The 21,716-nt window shown below is 43.0% G+C and overlaps 1 protein-coding gene across 1 annotated transcript; it reads right to left on the bottom strand.

Annotated features, from left to right (window-relative positions):
* Positions 1–997: 997 nt before the first annotated feature.
* Positions 998–5,280, bottom strand: klf4 (Kruppel like factor 4). Its single transcript, XM_079290184.1, has 4 exons — positions 4,818–5,280; positions 3,295–4,177; positions 2,544–2,714; positions 998–2,109 (listed from the first exon to the last, which is right to left on the bottom strand). The coding sequence occupies exons 1-4, from the start codon at positions 4,905–4,907 to the stop codon at positions 1,934–1,936; spliced, it is 1,320 nt and encodes a 439-aa protein (XP_079146310.1). The 5' UTR covers positions 4,908–5,280; the 3' UTR covers positions 998–1,933.
* Between the last annotated feature and the right edge of the window lie 16,436 nt (positions 5,281–21,716).

Here is a 21,716-nt window from a genome sequence, read left to right on the forward strand (position 1 = left end):
TTGCCAGCCTGAAATGTGTGACCTATCACAAAATATGGGAATATCAGAGACATGCCGTTTACTGGGTAGGACGTAAATGTAGCAACATATAAACGGTTTATATCAACACGCAGTTCAAGTCATGCAATAGTTGCATCTCTTTAACAAGGTAACTTTAGAAGTAACAGTTGAAATACATAGTTTTAGATTCTTGTTTGTACTATATGAATGTAAAGACATGTTTTGTGGAGTTGTGTTGCCATAGTGTACAGTAGAATTATATGGACAAAAGTTTTTTTTAAATGAATAAATAACTTGTAGATCAAGCACTGACATTACTTATCAATTATAAGTGCCATCCTTTTCCTACAAAATGATTAACCGTATAATCTATAAAAAACGGCAAACATGTCCTCTGTTTTGTAACATCACTATAGTTACAGTAAAGAATTTTGTGGAACAAAATCCCTTTTCTTTTAACATACATTAAAACATACACAATCATTACAGCGCTAACATCACCTTTACGGGTTCCTTTCGATGTGTAAGTCACTCCCCATTTCATGTTTGTAATTTCAGAATGTTGTTTTTTGGTGAAAAAATGCATGTAGCTGGATACATGTAGCAGAGACTATCTCACTGTAGCATCTTTATCGCTTTTATTCATATCGTGCACCCGAGAGCTTCAGCTCCTGCACAGGGTGGCAGTCAGATTCGGTGTCACCTTTGAATGCTCGGTTGTCCTCCCCATTCTTCCCACTGACAGGTTGAAAGAGAACCCCAGGGAAACAGGACATTGTAGGAGTGCTCTTTAAAATAAATTAAAAATGCTTTTAACGGCAACATTGTGTTAGTTAGCCTGCGGCGATATGGCTATTATCGGGGGGGGGGGGGGGGGGAGCTATTGCTGCCATTTAAATGTGCTTCTCCATTACACTAGCGGGGAAATCTGATGTTTTCAATGAGGTAATGTTGTAGATATGGATATAGTATAAAGGCCATTGTGGTTTTCTTATTTCAAATACATTTCATTTTATTATAGTGTAAAATACAAAACAATAACAAAGCATTTTTATTTACAAATGTACAAAATTCATGATTATATTACATATTTTGGCGATAAACAAAAAAAAATATCTTTGTTCAGAGTTACTCATTCAATACAAAAATATGAATGTCTCATATAAATTATTGCACTTTGCGACTGCAGTGCATTGAAGATTGCCATCACCGTGTATAAAGTGAAGTGTTCACCTGATTTAAGTCAGATTGTGGAAGAGGGGTTTCCAAGAAACGCACAAACAACCATATGGCACTTTTTCATATTCTTCACCCTTTTGTATATTGTCCTTAATCTTTGGTACCTTTTCTTTGATTAAAAAAAAAACCTTCAGAGTCACTGAGCACCGTTCTGTATAAATTAACATTGTACCTGAAATTAATGGCATTGCAGGTGAAATGTGTATATAAATATAGATGTATTTATTAATACAGTATTCTAAACAGTGTGTCGTTGATAACAGAGCCTATATTGGCATGTTGCTGGTCTAAGGCCTCTGGAGATGTTTGTCTGTTGCTCCTGGTTTCCCTGACAGAAACACATTTCCAGTTAAACGTTGTTGGCACCTGGTCCTCCAAGTTTTGTCAGTTAAATAAGACAAATTCCAGTTTGGTCCCTTTCACAAAAAGCTTACCACCCTGACTGAGAGGTCTTTTTCAAGTCGCCTGCTCAATGTGCGAAGACGGGATCAGTCTTGAGAGAAATTCGAGGCTCTTGAGGGAGTAATGCTGTTTTTTTGCCGTGAACACCACAGCTTGTCTTGTTGCTTGACAATGGCTTGAAGGCAAATTATGGTTTTAAAAAAAAAAGTGTAGGTCACAAGTTTGTTCCGGGTTCTTGCTAACATATGTTGTTTGTCTTTCTTTTTCTGGAGCCTTCATCCATCACAAAGTCTCATAAGTGTCTCTTCATGTGGAGAGCAAGGTGGTCTGACCTGGAGAAGGCCCGGTCACATTTCACACACTGAAATGGCCGGTGGCCTGTGTGCTTCCTGTAGTGGCGTGTGAGCTCGTCCGAGCGGGCAAACTTCCAACCGCAGCCCTCCCAGTCGCAGTGGTAAGGCTTCTCCCCTTTGATGGAAACACAATACACACATGGAGCAGTTAGCGCCGGCCCCGAGGTTAAACTGGGCCAACCTTCCCAACCTCGCGGAGAAAAGAGGTCCGTCCTGTCCAACAGCTAGCGCATGAACACCAAGCTAATCTGCCTGGGGTTTGTATTTGAACAGGGATCAGTCTAAACCTGTGTCACCGCACCTGTCTAGCAAGTCCCCTTCACCATCCCCCACTCATCAGGACTCAATAATAATTCACTGTGACTTGCTTGGTTTGGATAGGACCTGTAATTAGCTCGCAACAATAAAAGCAAAGTGCCAAACTGTTAAACATTAAATAAAACGACAAAACATGCTTCTTCGTGCGAGTATCGACAGATACCTGCACGTGCCACCATATAAATGGCTGACTAAACGAGTGTACAGAACATCTGAAACACAGTAGCATACCTGTGTGTGTGCGGTGATGTGCTTTGAGGTGGGAGCTCTTTGTGTACGTTTTCCCACAGCCAACATAGTCACACGTGTGCGAGGCGACTCTCTTCCTCGGCCAGGAGCGCCGACCACGTTTAGGCTTTGGTTCCTCCGGCAAGCAGTCCCCACTTGAGATCATGTGGGGCTCTGTGGGAGGGTCAAATAATTTTATGGTCATCTTCATGTTGCCACATGTAGGGAGAACATTTTCAGTTTACACATGTAGCAGACATAACAGTGCATTAAGGTCACAGGTCCCATAGCAGATCATATTGTAACGAGAGCAACTTAGTCACTTCCGATGCATCGACACAGCAGGAGTTGCAGAATGTTGTACTTTTTTCTGTCATCAACAGGCTTCTTAATAAAAACTTCATAAGTATTATGGTGTAAAAAGTTAACGCAAAGGTTCACAACAATGGATAATGACTGCAAATGGATGAAAACAACATAACTTCAGTTAAACATCTGGTCATGTCTTTTTTTCGGTTGGTTTAAAGAACTTTATGATGAAAAGAAGTTTTTTTGCCCAAGGGGATGTAGGTTGCACTCCTTTTGGGGTAGAATTAAATCCCTTAAGGTCGTATGAGATGCATTTACATATACTCTACAGAATTGATATTCCGGTTGTCTCCTCCGCTCCATGTTAAGCTTCTTTTTTCACATTTAACTTCAAGAAATAATATAAAGTAGGGTGGAATTGTGAGAAAAAGAGATGTGCTCTAACCTTGGTACTGCAGGGAGGATGGCTGAGGGTAGGAGCTGTAGCCCTGTGGGGAGCCATGGTGGTAACCCTGGGGGGTTAGAGGGATCTGAGAGTGGGGGTGTCCCAGAACCTGGTGCTCCCGGCTCAGAGGATGGTCTGGGGAGAGGGAGGAGGATGAGGATAATCTGCCGCCTGTCAAGGATCTCCCTCCGCCAGGGAAGCCATGTAGCTCTAGGTGGCATGGGCGCTGCTGCTGGCTCCCTCTGCCCTGGGAGTTCACCCCAGACAGGTGTAGATCTAAGGGCTGCGAGATATTGCAGGTACCGAGGTTCTCCTGCTTTATCCTGGGGCATATAAAGGCCGGCGAGGAACGTGACAGAGTCGGCTCCGACACGGCAGTAACGCAGATCTTGCTTACGTTCACGCCTGGGCTGTACTCGCCCATGTCCATCGTTGTCTTTACCACAAACTTGCCGTGGAGGCTGGTGGGGTGGAGGTATGCCGGGTCCAACTCCGCTCTCATGAGCTCTGCCACAAAGCCTCCAGAGGGCGAGACGTCACTGATATCTGGAATGGTATAGAGGAGCTCACTGGCAGTTCCCTGAGGGGAGGGGAGAGGGAAAGATGAGGAGAAGGAGCTGGGGGAAGGAGACAAGGTCTGGGCAGAGCTGCATGCCATGGCCTCCGCCTCCTCCTGTTGCTGCTGCTGCTGCTGTTGCTGCTGCTGCTGCAGAATTGAGTTAGAAAGAATGAAGTCGTAGTCCAAGTCCAGGTCCGGCTCTGTCTCTTTCTTGAACATGCTGGGGCTTGTTGCGCTGGTGGCAGAGGGCTGGTCTGGATCAGTGGCCCTACTTCCGGTTGGCACACTGGATTTCTTAAGAAGGGACAACTCCTCCTTCCATCTCTAAAGGAAAGTTACAGAGGCATTAATGACTGTCCTCATATGAGCTGCTCGTCTGTGTCACGTTACTGTTTAGAAAAATCACACTTGGCACACTGTCCTTAAACTAAACATGAGTGCTTGCTTTGAATCCATAATGACATCGGATACAAATATAAGTCAATGTTTCAAGGAGGAAAGAAGTTGCCTCTGTAATGGAGAGTGACTATTTTGACAGCTCAGCTCCAGAGCTCAGTCTGGTGCGGCAAGTGTCCTTGACACAAAGCACTTCCTAGAATACAGATTATTCTCACTGGCAAATAAATTGCACTGGAAACCACTAGTGGTGGGCCGGGTAAGAAACACTTTTGAACAACCCCTTCTGAATAAAAATACTAATAACCATAGTGGGCTTCGGGGTGTTTTCTGATGAGGTGTGTCCCATGTGCGCTTTCGCACTCTCCATTCTCGCTGAAAACCGGCTGGAGTAGTCAATGTGAACTGGTGCACGCCCCAGCAGAGCACGCAGTGTCAAGCCCAGACTGTGCCCAGAATAACACAAAACTACACCGTAAATAAACTACACGGGTTACATATTTTCTGATGCCCATATGGCTATTTGGCATTATGCAAAAAGATTAATAAGACACCACGGGCTACTCACTAAATTGGCATTTCCAATGGCTTTACTCTTGACAGAGGGTCCGCTGGCGAACGTGGATATGGACGGCAAAAGCGTGCCACCTAAAGCCATCTCGACGTCATTTGCAGGTTGCCTGAAATTAAAACATGCGACTGCAGTCTGGTATAGTCCACAGAGCAGATGTGTGCATCAGTCAAAATGTTGTTGTGGGAAAGTTCGTCAAAGGGTCCACACCTCATCAATGAGAATCTGGAGTTCCTTTCGGCCGCTCTTCGGGTGCGTTACTGCGCTGGGTTCAATGTCCCCCGGATTGAAAGTTTCTGCTCCGCGTCGCGCGCTATACTACATCCCGGTACATGCTGCCGCTTGTTGGGCGCGCCGGGTGGAAGCAGCCAGAAGGTTTGAATTTTTTTTTTTTTGAATTTTATTTCGGAAAGACAGAGCGGCGACGTACGGGGGAACCCCTCTCGCCTGTTGCCATGCGAGTACCGGCAGCCTGAACTGAGAAAACCGCGAGAGGTATCCTTAAGGCACTCGGAAATGCTGGACACGCCCTCGTTGCGCAGCAACAAGCTCGGGAAAACATTTTGTGCGAGGGAGGGAGCACGTGGGGGGAGGCTGGTGCGAGCGGGGAAGCGAGAGAGAGAGAGAGAGCGAGAGACAGAGAGAGAGAGCGAGAGAGAGAGACAGAGAGACAGAGAGACAGAGAGACAGAGAGACAGAGAGAGAGAGAGAGAGAGAGAGAGAGAGAGAGAGAGAGAGAGAGAGAGAGAGAGAGAGAGAGAGAGAGAGAGAGAGAGAGACAGAGCGAGAGAGAGAGCGAGAGACAGAGAGAGAGAGCGAGCGAGCGAGCGAGCGAGCGAGAGAGAGAGAGAGAGAGAGAGAGACAGACAGAGAGACAGAGAGAGAGAGAGAGAAAGAAAGAGAGAGAGAGAGGTTTGTTTGTATTCATAGCAACGGTACCTATCATTGCTGCTGTTATCCCGGAGAAACGTGGGTGAGAAGCGCATCTTTGAGAAGCTACAGAGGGCCACCTCACCTGCAGGCGTGGCCACTTGTTTGTCTGCCAGCAGTGGTGTATAAAGTACCCAAAAGCCATACTTGAGTAAAAGTAAAGATACCTTACTGGAAAATGACTCCAGTTAAAGTAAAAGTCACCGATTAGAATACTACTCGAGTAAAAGTCTTAAAGTATCTGATATTTATTGTACTTAAGTATCAAAAGTAATTTTCTGATATTAAATGTACTTAAGTATTGAAAGTAAAAGTGCAAGTAAATGCTGTTAATACAAAAGCAAAGGGTCAGAATTTTGTGAATTATGAAGTTTATTCTTTTAAGTGCTGTGGCACCATGACCAAGGACATGGAGCTGTGTTGAACATAATACTTTTGCATCTACTATGAACTTATCATCACAATTCTCCGAAAAGCCATATGACACTATGAAGGAGTTGTAACAGTGCGTTCATAAGTATGCTCATTATACTAGAGGATGTAGAGGGCAAATGCATAATATTATGTTCAGCAAAAAATATCCACTTGATGCATCAGGTCAGTGTTGTGAGAAAGGACACCTGCCTTGTAAACTCCTATGGGTCTGATTTGAACACAATAGACAAAGGTTTTGCTCAAGCTGAATCTGCAATTGGGCGACTGCTACCATCATAACTCCATCTGGTCATCCACAACATGACTCAAATATCAAAACATGATCAATACTAAAGCAGCACTGAAAGGAACAACCCAGTCATTACTTGAAACTGAAAAATGTCCTGTTCATCTTCAAAAGACAATTCTATTAGAATGTAAAGAAGTTACATTGTATTAGAATGTAAAGAAGTTACATTGTATTAGAATGTAAAGAAGTTACATTGTATTAGAATGTAAAGAAGTTACATTGTATTAGCTACAGTGTATAGAATGATTCTATTGAAGTTATTCCTTTTTTTAATGTTTTAGATGAGTCACTAATCACTTTAAAATAGTGATTATAGCTGATTTAACTTACAGACATGAGATTGATCTTCTCATGTCACTCTCTTTATACAATGATATAAATTCATACCTGTTTTATTGATATCTTACGAAAAGTTACTCCTCACTTTTCGTGCGTTTTTCCTGCAAACGTCCAGCAACATGAGGCTGTTTCCGCTTGTTACATGCATACTGTCTTTTCAAAATAAACTTCCATCTTCACAGGAAACAACTAAGATTTAGGCGATGAAACTACTTAGTTAGGTTTAGGAAAAGATCGTGGTTTGCGTTAAAATATCTACTGAAGTGGCGTTGCTTAAGTACGGAAGTCACGTCGCAAATAAATCAACATTGGCTTCTCGTTTCACACACGGCACAAACTGCGGCCTCCTGGAGGAAACACCAGTGTTTGTTTGACCCATCCACCTCTCCTCATCCCACCCGTCCTGCGTGGAATTCTACTCATGTAGTCGCTCGCTAGCTATAGCATAAAGCATCCTGGGAATCAAAACGCCGCGGCTTTGAGAGCACTTGTTTGCAATTGCTCATTAATGTGATTAACCAATGATTTAACTTGCTGCTAGGACCACTGATTCACCAAACCTGCTTGCTTGCAGTCTGTGTTCCACCACAGTCCCCGACGCTGGTCTCAGGATTCATTTTTTTCTGAAGATAGATTTGATTTTGTAGCGAGTAACGAAGGTTTCAGGGGAAATGTATCGGAGTAAAAGTATCAGTTTTCTTTGCAAAATGTAGTGAAGTAAAAGTAAAAGTCAACAGAAATATAAGTCGTAAAGTACACATATCCAAAAAAAAAGACTTAAGTTATTTCCCCACAGTTTACAGGCAATTATACAAAGTGTTGTATTTACATACATCGCGGGATTGCAGTAGGAGTCAACCCAAGGCACGCACGCACTTGTAAAGCATGATAATATTCTTTTAATACATTTCTATAATTATATTCTTACAATATTTTTTTACTTTTACAATTAGGGATAAGATGAATTTAGCAGGCAGCACAAGAAGCCTATATTTCTACATTATACATAGATGTAGACACACTGTGGGTCTAATCTGCATAATAATCCATACCTTGGCTGCTGTGTCTACATTTTAGTTTTGTTTCTTGAGACAGGTGTTTGAGGCAACAATGTTATAGAAAGCAAACCTAATCAAGCCCTTAGTAAACAATATTTATTGGCCACCCTCGCAGCTCTTGCTCAATAACAAAAGAAAAGTCCTATGAAAAAGACTTAATGCAACACTACAGTGTAGTAGTATAAAACTTACCTTACCTGGGAAAATGGAAACGCTGAGAAGTGTTCAGTGTTGAGTTTGAATTGGGTTCAGGCAGTGTTTGCTCAGAGCTAAGCGAGCTAACACAAATCTCTCTCTCTCCAACATAATTAGACACATTGACTCAAGAGTTCAGTGCATGAGCAAACAAAGCGCTTGCCACTGATCCTGCTGCATCAGGATCTTGTCCGTCAGGCATGTCAAACAAACTTCATTTTAACAGGACACAATTACCGCCGGTGTTGGTTGGTCTCTTCATTCACTGTTTAAATTGCATGAATGAACGGTTTCTTTGGTTGGCAAACAAAAACTGGCGAGAAAAAATAAAGACAACAATGGAACTTTGTAAATCGAAAGCGTATCCTGTTGGGCAACTCATGAATTGTTTGGTTCGATTAAGTCCTTGCTCTTAATATATCAAACAGTAATACGTGCGTTGTCCTCAAAGTGCCTCTTCAATTGTGTGCCTTTAACCCTACGATGTTTGAACTGCATGTCTCGTTCTTGGAGGCCTGCTTCCTACAGCAGGCAGGAACACAATGGCAGCCATGTCATTATAGCCATATTCTTTATGGTGGGAGATAATGGTTTTTGAAAATGATCTTGAAAACAAAAGCTTGACTTTGACAACTGAGGTGCTTCGCGTCGCAATAATTGTCAGAGAGATGAGGAATAGAACATAAAAAAATAAAAGGAAGAGAAGATGACACCACTGTGTGTGTTTTTTTTTCTGACACAATGAAGTCATGGTAATTTGGTAACTCAACCCAAACCCTTGTGTGGGATATGTTAATGCAACATTTACAGTATTGACTGAAAGCAGTGAGAATATGGAAGCTGCAATACCCAGCCCACGGTGAATCATTTCAAGTGTTGCACAGTTCCAGATATTGACACTATGTCAACGCCATTGACGGCACAACCGCAAGAATCGGATGTGGAGCGATTGAGGCAATGTAGTTGTATAAACAAGCTTAACTTTTGAGTTCTAACTCGATACTTCGGGTCACATTTTCCTATCAATAATTCAACAAGTGTCCCGATAACGTTTCTCTGCTTATCAGCGAGGATCACATGTGGACGCCTTGACACCTACTCGAAGAAGCACCTTCAGAATAATTCACTTTCTTTTTGTTAAAGTGAGCGCATGTGTCGTTCTTGGGGGTAGTGGGAGTTTCCACTGCTGGGACATTAAATGTTTTCTAAACAGTAGTTTCTTTGCAGCTGACAATCTGTGGTTAAGCTGATATTCAAAATCAAGATCAGACACAGTTGATGATCCAGTCACACAGGTGTGAATATTGATGTTATGTGAAGTAGTAAGCAACTGTACAGCTCTTTGAGTATTTGGGCTTTCCCCCCCCCCCCCTCTCTTGTTGTGTATGTGACTGACATAGTTTCCACTGGTGTCCCTCAGTGAAGTCTCCCCTCCTGGAAAGCACCCAATTGAATATGAGTACCAGCGGATCATAACTCCAGATATTGAGGTTTTTCAGTGCTCTGTTCCAGATGCTGTTCGGTAATTAAAAAATAGCTTTCATTCTTTTCTTAATTCTTGAAAGCTGAGTCAAGCTTTCTTTTTTTTGATTCGCTGTGCTGCAGTTCCCTCCACTCCACCTCACATTAACTGTAATGCAGTTGTATAACTTCGTGTCCGTGTAAAGCTAAAGAACCATCGAGCAGCTCAGCAACAAGGCACCGACTACAGGCCTAATTGTGATAGGATTTCCCTCTGTTTTAGTTCATACATAATTCCTCCTCTCAGAAGTAGTTTGAAGACTTCACTACTATTATTATTTTCAATAAAAAAGTGTCATTTCACCTTTTTTTAAAGATTTATAGTTTAGGCTACAGAAAATATTGCAAAAATGTCTCAAGAGTCCTCAAAGCCCAGAGTGACAGGCATCTTCAAAGTGCTTGTTTTGTCTGACAAACAGCCCAAAGCCAAAAAAATAAGCAATTAAAACTGAGATACCAAACAGCAAAATCAATAAACTGTCACATTTAAAAACTGGAAGCAGTAAATACTTGAAAAAAGGCCCGGTGTTCAGTTTTACACCGTTTTTAGGCCTCAAGAGTTCACCACACCTGTTACTGCGGTCCAGACATCCACCAGCAAACGGAGCCTTGCATATAAATCATCACAGTGAAAAGAAAGGTGCTTATGACAAAACAGTTCTGTATTTGCTTTCTAAAGGGCTCCATATGCTGACAGACGGGGCTGGTTGACAGTTCTGCTGTGTGATGGTATGCATATGGATGAGGTCTGAGTCAGTGAGGGTTCTTTGTTTGGACAATCCCAGCCAAGCCTCTATAGTTGGACAGAGCGGCGGTCAGGCTAGAATTCAGTGGTGGGCTTCCACAGGCATTGGAAAATGTGGTTGAGGTATGGGACGGTGGTCGTGGTCATGTTGCAGGGCTTAATATTGGACTAAGAAGAGGAAGCGGAGAGAGGGAGCAACCGACTGAGAGGGAAGTGAGAGCTCCTGCCGGGCGGCAGGCTGTCCAGCCTTTGCCTGCCCTGGGATTCCTCCGCAGCCTTAAATATGCCAGTTATTTTTAACCAGCTACGTAACAGAGTCCAGCGCCGCCTCCCTCTGTTACAATATTTCCTTTCTGTCAGAAGGGGAAACGGAGGGGAGCCACACTTCCTGGTCACATGCTGCAGCTCCCAGAGACAGGGGAAGAGCGAACGAGGGGAGTGGAGGGCGCTTGGTTGGCTGCCTCATACCCACACCGGCCCACATGTTCACTTAGCACCGCCTTTCTATAACGCCTGTCCCCCTCAGCTGGCCAGATGCAGATGAGGCAGTCTGTTCTGATGCTCAGACGTCAGAAGCCAAGAGGACCAGAGCAGAGATTGGCGTTCGTGAGCTCAGGAGGAAATGAGTGTGTGGGTACGGCACATCGGCAGACAAGAGGGGTGGGAGGAGGGCCCTGTGACGTCAGAACAGGGACCTGCCAGGATTAGAAGCCTCGAAAAAGAAAAAAAGGCCTGTGACTGAGCTGCCAGAGCTGGAGAAAATGTGTTTCTCTGTCTGTCTGACATGGGAGAATCAGGGACTTCCCATGAGCTCACCTTGTTGACATACGGAGAACTTCACGTCTCATTCTGCACTAACCTCACGACCAGCTAAATCAGTACCAGCCTCACATCACAGACCGTAATGTTTGACTGATTGCTTCACGTCTACAGTGGACACATTAAATACACATAAGACGTTTGTCTAACGCACATAAAATCATTAGACTTCAATGTCACTATTTGTTACTGATTGCTTTTTTACAACTCAGAATACATTTGTGGCAGTTTTACAGGGAAATCCCGTGATATAAAGAATAAGACAACCCTCTTGTTTAGTTTTGTACCCATGGGTGGGTACTGGGTTACGTTAACCCATCTGTGCTATATTGGCCAAAACAGGAAGAATTTGGATGTTTGTGTGCAGTATTTTGGTTGTTGAAACCCTCAAATGGTGGTGCATTGCTAGGATCCTCACAAAGTAAAAGTTCAGGTAAACTATGATTGAAACGGAAGGATTCACATTCAGGGATGCTTCAGATCTTTGAGCCTTATGATGAAATATAGTGCAAATCAAGGCAAATTCCCAAAGGAAATGTCTGAATCCGTGGGATGTCAAACTAGAAGATAACACTTATCCACAGGGTACTAGACAACATAATGTAAACATAGAAAATAACTTAATTACTGTGGTACTTTAATCACATTTACAAATGCCGCTTCAAAAGCGGTTCATCTGAGGTTGAATATCAGTCGGCAGCATCTGTCGGCTATAAATGAGATCCGGCAATCAGCTCTTTCATACGAGTTGTCAAAGTTTCGACGCAATAGGAGATAATTAACTGTGCTCCAAGAAGGCAAAGTCGTCTGTGCCTGAAAGTGCAGGTGCAAAAAAAAATAAATCTCAGAAATCATGATAAAATGTGGTAAACACAGACGAACTACAACAGAAAACAAGCATCACATTCACAAGATGAAGTTGACCGACTGGGAAACAGTGTGTTTCTGACTGTTATAGTACAGTTCAGCTAATCAGCGACTTAATATGATTTACATCTTTAGCCATGTTAGCAAGAAAGTGATTTATCTTAAAATGTTCCCAGTACTTTGTCCCCCCCCCCCTGCCCCTTGTATCTTTGGAACATGAGCTACAGAACAATCTAATTTAACACAAACCGTTTCAGTCACGCTTGTACCATAAAAGCTGAGTGTACAGGCTGTCAGTAACCCAAGACCACATCTTTACAATGTTAGAGGTTCCTATAGAAACATACGAGTATGAACGTTTTTCCTCTTTATTTCTCTGTATGAGTATCAGACCGCTGCTGCACAGCAATTAATGCAATCACCAGCATTCTTCAAGCTTCAAGAGCGCTCTGGCCTCGATTCAGAAGCAGCTAGAGGGTCGCCAATGCTCTCAATGCGCTGCTGTTAAACCTTGGCTGTCAAATTTTCACAACACTTGATTTAATCTTATGTTCGTGAGGCACATTGGAATTCGAGATGTATTGTTGATAGAGGCTCGCTTTCGTGACATAGAGTTTGTGATTTACGGAGCTTTGAGCATGCATAAGCATCTGTAATGTGAATTATGAGCTCTCTAACAGATTTAGTTGAAGCCAAAATATTTAAAATGGATAGCTTTTACAGTTACAAATACCAAATGGCCTACACATGATCTCCAGACTGGCTGAGCACCGTCGAGTGGAGGTCTGCAGAAAAGCGTCACTAAAATATGCCAAATTTCATGTGGTAATTGTTGTCAGATTTGAGGGTAGTATGGCCTCTGCGTTCCTGAGAAGGTGTGGACTCGCCTGTTTTCCCCACTGGGAGCGGTTGAGAATGTGTGACCTTTTCCACGGATCGCCGTTTTTCCAGGTCCTGGATTGACTCTCTGTGGAAACATGCCCGCAATCGATGCAAATCTAATATGACGCTAATTATTCTGGCTATCAGCACCTATAGGCGCTGCAGGATAATGCATGGTTCGTAGGACAGCGGAGACGGTCTTGTTGGGAAACTCCCGCCGCGAGCACCAGGGAACTCCTAATAAACTCGCTTCGCAATAAGAGAGGAGAAACATAATGCTTCACCACTGTTTCTCCAAACCTGCCTGTGGTATACATTTTAATATTCAGGCATAAATCTGGGGGTTAGATGGCAAAACTTTTGAATCGTTAAATAAAAGCGGAATGTTGTGAAGGACTAAGAGGAGAGACATGGAAAACAGTTCAAAGCTGAAACAAACTTTTTTTCTGACTCAACATCATTAGATTTCCATTTCTGCATTTTCTCCCAATATATATATCCCCAGTAATAGGCAAACAACTTTTATGGCAACATTTTTAAGCAAAGTGTCCATATCAAATCCGAAATGGCACATTGTGGCAACCTTAACCAAACTACAAATCATTCAAGACTGATCGTCCCCGCTGGAACGCTGAGGAAAGAACAATACTTGACAGGCCCAATTTCAGTGATAGCTTCTCCAGTCTGACGTTTTATTGACATCATGCTGAGTCTAATTGAGGAGGGGGGGGGGGGGTTCAGTAACTCAAACCAGATGGGCCACCAGCTCATGAACTAACAACCCCCCCCCCCCTCCACCCGTTCTCACTCACTGTCTCCCTCTCTCTCTTACACTTAAGCTATTTTGGCGAAGTGAAATACTTATACTATGAAACGTCATAAAACTGACCTATTTGGTCAGATTTATATTCATTGCACAAATCTGATACCATGCCATTTATCATAAAGATACTTAAAGCTGGCAGTGGAAAGTAAGTGGTGAAAGCATTATCTTTGCATGTTGAACTCCTTGGATATTATATCGAATTTTCTTTTTTTGGACATACTAATCACTCCCCTTAAGGGAATAGTTCAGCATTTTGTGAAATATGCTTATTGCTTTCATGTTAGAGGAGAAGATTGATACCACCCTCATTGTACGCTAAATATATAGCTAGCTGGAGCCATTTAGCTTAGCTTAGCTGCTAAAGATGGCAAACAGCCTGGCACTCTAGGGCAGCACAATCCACCTACAGCTACCAGCACGTCTAAATTAACAAGTTAGATCTTGTGAATTAAAAACCAGTGTGAAAACAGCCTTCTACGTGGCACACTATTTTATGGAAATAGAACATCTAATTAGTGCACTTTAGAGGTGCTGGATGGCAGGTTTATTATCTTTGGACAGAGCCAGGCTAGCTTGTCTTTATGCTAAGCTAAGCTAACCGACTGCTGGCTCCGGCTGCATATTTAGCGTACAGTGGTATCAGCAAATAAACGTACTTCCCCATATGTCGAGCTATCCTTTTGAGCCCAAAGTAAAACTCCAACACAGAGCATTAACATGACACACACATGTGCGCACACTCGCGCAGAGAGAGTGTGTGTGTGTGAGCTACTACACAGACTGTTCATTAGACACATGGATTTAATGACTGAAAAGGAAACGGGCCGTTAGAAGTGAACTAAATTAGTAGGTTCACATGGATTTCTTTAGAACCAAAATGGGAAACGTGCCACTTCAGCACAGCACTTTTCATATGCAGGCATTTTTGAAAAGACATCAGAGACTTTCTGATTTCATACCAATAGTGCACTTTGAAGGCATTAAAGTGATTTCACCAACTGTTAATGACATTCAGGACGCAGCTTGTAGGATATGGTACTGTAATCAAATTTTTTTTTCTCTGCCCCCCCCCCCCCCCCCCCAAGCCTGAGAAGATCTTCCAGAATTAAATTAGGATTCTCCTCGCAAAACCTTTCACATAAATGCCCATAAACATGACAAAAGCATGGTAATCATTAAAGCGTGGCCAGTGGAAATCCATGTAAGTCTGCTTAAACACTGAATAGTGTGCTTGCCCACACATTTTATTTATTATATTCTTTGGTGGGGAACAGTTGTGTAAAAAATTGTGTAAAGATGGCCTAGAAGAGACGTAAAAACAATTTGAGTTGTTCTTCAGTGTATTGGAAACATGAAAAAAAAAGCATCAATCAGACCACTGGAAGTGATGCAACTCGATCACATCAGCTGTGTCATTTTGTTTCTCAAATATTGCCACAGGAAGACAGTTGTATGTGCATGAGAGACAGCTTTTAAACGTGAACAAATATTGAACAACATTAACTCCTATCAAGTTCACTCTTTGAGGGATGGACAAATAAAGACTAATCCACAAATTGTTTTGCTTTGACTAACGTCAGTTTTATTTCCCTCTCTGCTTTTGTAGTTGCATGCAAAGGCCAATTCACTCATTGTGACTTGTGGTATGTCCGTTAAGTGGTATATTTGCTGTTGGAGGAGATTGTGAGCTGTAATTGTAGCAGATCATGCAGAGGCACTCATTCAACTGTGACACTTTTTTTTTGTGGATCTTCTTAAATCCAAGAACTAAATGAGGATCTGGTGCCCCTAAATTTGCACGAAAAGACAGGCAATCAGACGCCATTGTTGACAAATGTCAGTTGAGGGTCCATGGCGAGGTGGTGAATGAGAAATATTTTGACATATTTTGCGAGCTGCAGTTTTGAAAGCATAACTTGCTGCGAACTTTCCATTTTTCCTGTGTGAACACGCCAAATCGGTACTTGAGGAGATGCCAGTTCTGTTGGAGGAATCACTTCTTATGCAATTGTTTTCAAATGAATGCTTTCATCAGTTGACAGGTTTGATACGTTTCAAGATACTTATCTGTCTCTCACTTTATACCAACATAAATGTTTTTGTGAGCTATTTCCAACGATACCTCAAGCCACAAGACGTTTTTAAGAGAACCGTGTGACTCAGGCAGCGGCCATGTTTCCAACTATGTGACCTTGCTGGTCACATAGTGGTTTATAGACCTTACAGAGTGGATGTTTTCCAGCTTGTTGACGGTGTGAGAGTGTGGTTGGACTTATTCCACTGCCCCACAATGCCAAGCTACAGTATGTATGCCTGCTCACATACGTGGCAGACGTGAGCTAGCGACATCCATACCAAGGAAAATGTGACGCGGGATACTGTGCTGAAATGTCAACGTACTATGGAACATCACAAAAAGCCAGTGAGCCGAGGGTATGCAAACACCATGTAAGCATATGCGTGCACACACTCATGCACACCTTCACTCTGAATGCCGAGGGGAAAATACAACTTTTTGTTTGTCTTGGAGGCTTCGGCACCAGTGTCACCACATTCACATACAGCTAGAAGAAGTCATTCAGCTATTTAAAGCACAGCCAAGTTCACAATAATGGGCTCATTCAGCTAGGCCTTGTAGTGTTTTCTTGTTAAATAAGTAAAGCGCCTTCCTGCGCAGAGCAAACAAGTACATGACTCCACAGTGAAGAGAAGAACAATCAACAGTGTGTGTCCCTGCTCACACATACCCAGGAGCTATGAGTATCCTCATTTCCACATTCTGCATGTGTGTGTCTGAAGGAGACATATGAATCGAGGAGCAGTGTATTCTATACCTTAGAAAATTAGAGTTTAGTGTGTTAGTTTCCCTCCTGTGTCACAGAGCTGGGAACAACCGCAGGGACGACGTTAAGCTATTTTTAGAGCAGCTCACCTCTGTTTCCCATCTGGGTTTGAGAGGATTCAGGACACCCCAGAGGATTTTGAACAAACTAATTCATAAAAAATGTCTTTTGGAAGATGTTTTGCAGATATGCGTAGTTATTCAAAGAGTAAAAAGACACATACAGTTTATGACAACAAGTTTCTTATCTATTTGTCTTCTTTTCGTAGCTTTGGCCGACTCCTATTGGTAAGATTGTACTCATCAAGTGAGGCTATAGCATCTCTGTGAGGCTGTTCTCAGGCTAAATGATAATAGCAGTATGCTAACATATTCATATGCTAACAGGCTGATGTTAAGCAAGTATAATGTCTGCCTTGCTAACATTTTCTAGTTAGCACGAAACACAATGTACAGCTGAGGGATGTAATTCGTTTTGGAGGTATTTGGTCATAAACCAAACTACTGGACAAATTAAAAAATGTAAGACACACTAGAAGATCCTCAAAGTAATCATATAGGAGCCATGACTGTCATGGTAATCCAACAAATAGTTATTTGATAGTCAATATTTTAGTCTGACAAACTGCCACTAGCCACGCCGCTAGCTTGACTTAAAAAAAAGTCGTATGGGCAAGAAACACAATGGCGTAAATCAAACGAACCCCCAGGTCAGCCGAACTCTTTTGGAAAAAAAGAACACCAGTTAGGATTTGGAAACATCCAACTCAGTTTACAGGCCAACTTCCTGCTTCAACTGACCTACAATACCTATGACACAGCTACTTAGTTAGGTATGTGCGGTCTCAAGTTTTCTTGTGCCATGACGGATTATTACAATGGCTGACGTGCGCTCGCTTGTGTTTTACCTGCGAGTAGTGGTTCGAACGTTTAGGCGTTGGCTTGTCTGATCCTCCAACAATTTCTTGCCTCATCTGACTTCATTGTGGCGATTTCAACAGGGCTCCCAGATCTCAGTGATTACTTTGGCGAGTACAAAGTTATAATATGGTCACACCCCTTTAATGTAAAGTACACATAAAATCATTTTATGGCGGGTGGAATAGATTAAGATTTCATCTCTTTGAAATACCATTGATTTGACTTTTTCCCTTCCTTTTTTCCCCCCTTATGTTCTTCAAAGATAAAGTAATGCGCACGCACAACCCTCATCAACACCTCCACCATGACTTTTATTGTGTTCCATAACAAAGACTCCAGATTGCGCAACTGTCTGTCAAACCAGTTTTTTTGTTGTCCTCACTATTTTAATACTTTGCCACAAAGTTGCAGAGGGAGGACCCTCCCCTTCCTGTGACTCATTCAGATGCGTGCGTAAGCAGCCGCTACAGACCCGAGTAGTATTCCATTACTCTTACCGCCATTATTGTCTTCATCATATTCATCATCGCTGTTGCTGTACTGTTAGCTCCCTTTGCCAGGCTGGCGTAAATGACTGTCGATAAAAACAAGAGAGCAACTCACTGTGGCGCAGCCAGGCTTGGATCTGAGCGCATGGCCATGGAAATGTTCATCCGTTTAGTTTCTCTCTCTCTAACAGTGAACCTTTAGTTAAAAAAAAAAAAAATCACAGACTTCTAGAAAAAGGGGGGAATACAGGCATTGAAAGAATACAGAGGCAGCAGAAAAGCAATGAAGAGAAAAGAGGGGTGTGGAAAAATGGGGACGATGGAAGTGTGGCGTGAACAAAGCAGCAGAATGGCCAGCAGCAGGTGTTGGGGACGTAGTAACACGACTGTGGGTCAAGGATAGATCATTGTCGAAGGGGGTTTTCCATTGAGCTGAGGGTCTCTGTAGTATTATGTCACTCTTACGCCATAATGAGGGTGTTAGCTAAAGTATAATGTCACAGTAGACACTGCCAGCAATACTATTACACTTGGCTCCACAGAGTATCAATGCTGTCACTGTATCAGTTTGTCCATATATGACAATCACCAACTTAGAAAATTGAGGCAAAACTCAACAGGTGTTTGACGGATCAAAGTGTGGTGCCGAGCACGGCGGCACGAGAAACCAGGTTAGACGCCATCGTGAGAGAGAAGCCAGGGAACGGGGCCAGAGTAAATATTCAGTTGCGTGCTGATCTGGTGTACACACCCTCTGCCCACAGATAGGAGCAGCCTTTTATCTCAAACTGTACACACACTGGCTCAGTAACAGTGACAGGACATAAAAATAGCAGCACTGAGCAATGAGAAAATGCTGATGGAGCATCTTCAGTGAATATGGAAAATATCAAGAATTGATGATTAAAGATGCAATATGCGACTTACATTGCTTTCATCATTTTCCACCCGTACTAAGAGAGTCTGTGGGGCTTCTCTCATTTCATCGTAGGTGTTGAAGTGATTTTAGCCATTGCGCACACATTACGGAGTTATTTTTCTGAGTTACTTCATTTTTAGGATCCCTACAAAAACTCATTTATGAGCATGAAAATATGGCAAATAAAGGCACAAAGCAAAAGTTATAAAAACTCGCCACTCAGACACATAAACCTGTATACTAAGATAGATGTTAAATGGATTGACCACTTGTCATTCCTTACCTAAATGCTGCGATAGCTTTTCTCTCTGTTCCCTACTGCCATAATGTCTCTTATTCAGCTCCATTTTAAAAGGCGCCCTTTTTCTGGGGACCATGGCCCGAGCCACAAAATGTGAGAAACAGAGAGAGTTCTTGTTGCCGACGGGACCAATTTGATGCTTATCGCCATTTCTGTGCGCCACTCGGTCTCCACTCCATGTCGTGACCAGTTTCTTTGCAATAGGAAATAAAGTGGACCACAGAATGCTAGCTTCATCTCACAGTTCATCAGATAACGCCACAGGCCGCGGTGACAAAATGCACCTGTGGAGCTTCTCAAAGAGACCTTTTGTGACTTTGTCCCCCCCCTCTCTGTCTAAACAAAACGAATAACTGTGCTCAGAGCCAGGGTCCATTTCTAAAATACACATACGCATATAATTATTGGCAGCTAATTGGCTCGCAAAGCGTTACGGTACAGAGGGAGCGTGGTCATATAAACAACATTTCCTGTTTGAGTTCACGGATGCTTTGATTGATAAGCACAAAAGACACAGTTTTGTATCGTCAGAGGTTGCAGGCGCCAATCCAAAAGTGGAGAAGTTCTCGTATAAAGGGTGAGTTGTGGAAAGGTGTCACAGTGTAATATTTGCTCCTCTAGGCCTGTTGAAGTAAGACTTCATCCCAATTCAAAATAGCACGAGAGAATTGTCCCACCACAACTAAAAGGAAAAAATGTTTATACCAAATGTTTATAACATACATAGACTTGTTAGGGATCTAATGCAACACCAATTCAATAGCTCTGTAATAAATGCTAACTTTGTGACGCTTATCATTTTTCATCTGCGTCAAGACAGAGTCAAAAGGTCAACTTCATGGTATATTTGGATTGTGACATAATAGCAGCCTAAATGTCATTGTTTCCACCCCTGTACGTGCGCCCGCTGTAGAGCAGGCGCATGACTTTTCCTCAGACTCACAGGCCTACTTTCACTGCATCACAGGATGCACTCAGGAAGGGAGGAACAGGCTGGAGCTTGAGCCCGGCTGGAGAGGAGTAAGCAGGCATAATGTCGGTCACAGGGCGATGACCTCATAACATCGTGCCTTCAGGCTGCGCTTATGCAACAGACCTAGCGCCACCAGTGTTGCCGAGGCTGGAGAGGAAGCGCTGAGGACAGACAGCCTCCCTCTCGGGGGGCCGGGTGGAGAGACGTGCCAGAGCTCAGATCCGACTTCTCAGGAAGGAGAAGGGAGGGGAGCGTCGGATAAGAGCGCTGCCGTTGCTGTATTTTATCCTTTCTCCCTCTTAACTGTGACCAAGGCCTGTGTTATCAATGCCACATAGGTGGAGTTACTACACACACAAAGCTGAGCCGGGTCTAATCTTTACTTAATCTGTCCGGTGACAATACAGGAGTCCAGATACGTGTAGTTCAAGAGAAACTGCATGAAGCAAAAGCAACATCTTGAGCGGCTGCTGTCATTTCGAGAGTAGACGCTTTATGACGCTTTAACATTCCTAAAATTCACCTTAAAGCACTTAGTCCCGTCTGATCTCTTTCACTTTCCTTTTGCCGTCTTTAAGCCAGCTTCTTCCTCACACTAGCAGGTGATTTTTAAGTGCTTGTCTGCCCTGGGCCGAGGGGCGCCTCAGTCTGGCTATAAAAAGTAAATTACTACAACAGGAAGCTCCCGTCAGCTGGAGGGATACACACAACAAGGGCCTAGCCCAGGTCAAGGAATGTACACACGCCCATGCAGTGTGCACACAGATACAAGCACCTTCATACACGCTAGATATCAGTCTACGTCTGTGCACCCATTGACGCTGACAAAGACACCTTAAATGACGTTCATGCCCTCTCCACGTGCCACAGTGTTGGCAGAGGAAGTGAACCCACACCCTGCTGGTCAGGGATCAACCACTGCCGACCTCACCACCTGTCAGCCTCGCCTGGCAGTGTAACGGTCAAACAGTCTGCAGCGCGTGTGTGTGCGTAGTATGTTATTAGTAAAATAGCATGGCATTTGTTATCGTGGATCCATCTCTTTATTGACTTCAAGCATCTATTTGAGATGTACTTCAACTCTTTATTTGAACTAAAAACAAGTCTGCTTTGAAAATGCAAACATTGAATCTCCCATAGGTGTTCAATTCCGTTGATTTGTGTATTTACAGTTAGTCCAAGTATTTGGAGTCTTAATAGAACAATAATGTAAAGGTTCACCAGAGGACGTAAACACGCGTAACACTGAAATTCTGCACTTTAACCTCACAGTCATTGCTTCCTTTCATATCCAAAATGCTGAGCCAAAACAATGAAAGTCATATCACTCTCTTCAAATACTTACAAACTGCACCGTATCAGTAAATCTACATGCTTACCGTAACGTATCAGTTTCCGTGTTGGCCGATACTGGACATCTCATTGAGAATAAATTCATAAACACTTTTAAACTGCAACGTCACACACTGAAGAGCTGCATCCGTATTTTCTCATGTGATCTTTTATCCTTCTTCAGTGGAGCGTTGCTCAAGCGGGCCACGCAAAC

The sequence above is a fragment of the Melanostigma gelatinosum genome (assembly GCF_949748355.1).
Source record: "Melanostigma gelatinosum genome assembly, chromosome: 18".
Classification (NCBI taxonomy): Eukaryota; Metazoa; Chordata; class Actinopteri; order Perciformes; family Zoarcidae; genus Melanostigma; species Melanostigma gelatinosum.

What these genes read in the sequence shown, in the direction of transcription:
- klf4 (XM_079290184.1), bottom strand. Translation starts at nt 4,907, where the DNA reads ATGGCTTTAGGTGGCACGCTTTTGCCGTCCATATCCACGTTCGCCAGC. An exon ending in ATCCTCCCTGCAGTACCAAG is followed by an intron (nt 2,715 to 3,294) that starts GTTAGAGCACAT and finishes ACCCTCCCACAG; the next exon opens with AGCCCCACATGATCTCAAGT. An exon ending in ACATCACCGCACACACACAG is followed by an intron (nt 2,110 to 2,543) that starts GTATGCTACTGT and finishes TTTCCATCAAAG; the next exon opens with GGGAGAAGCCTTACCACTGC.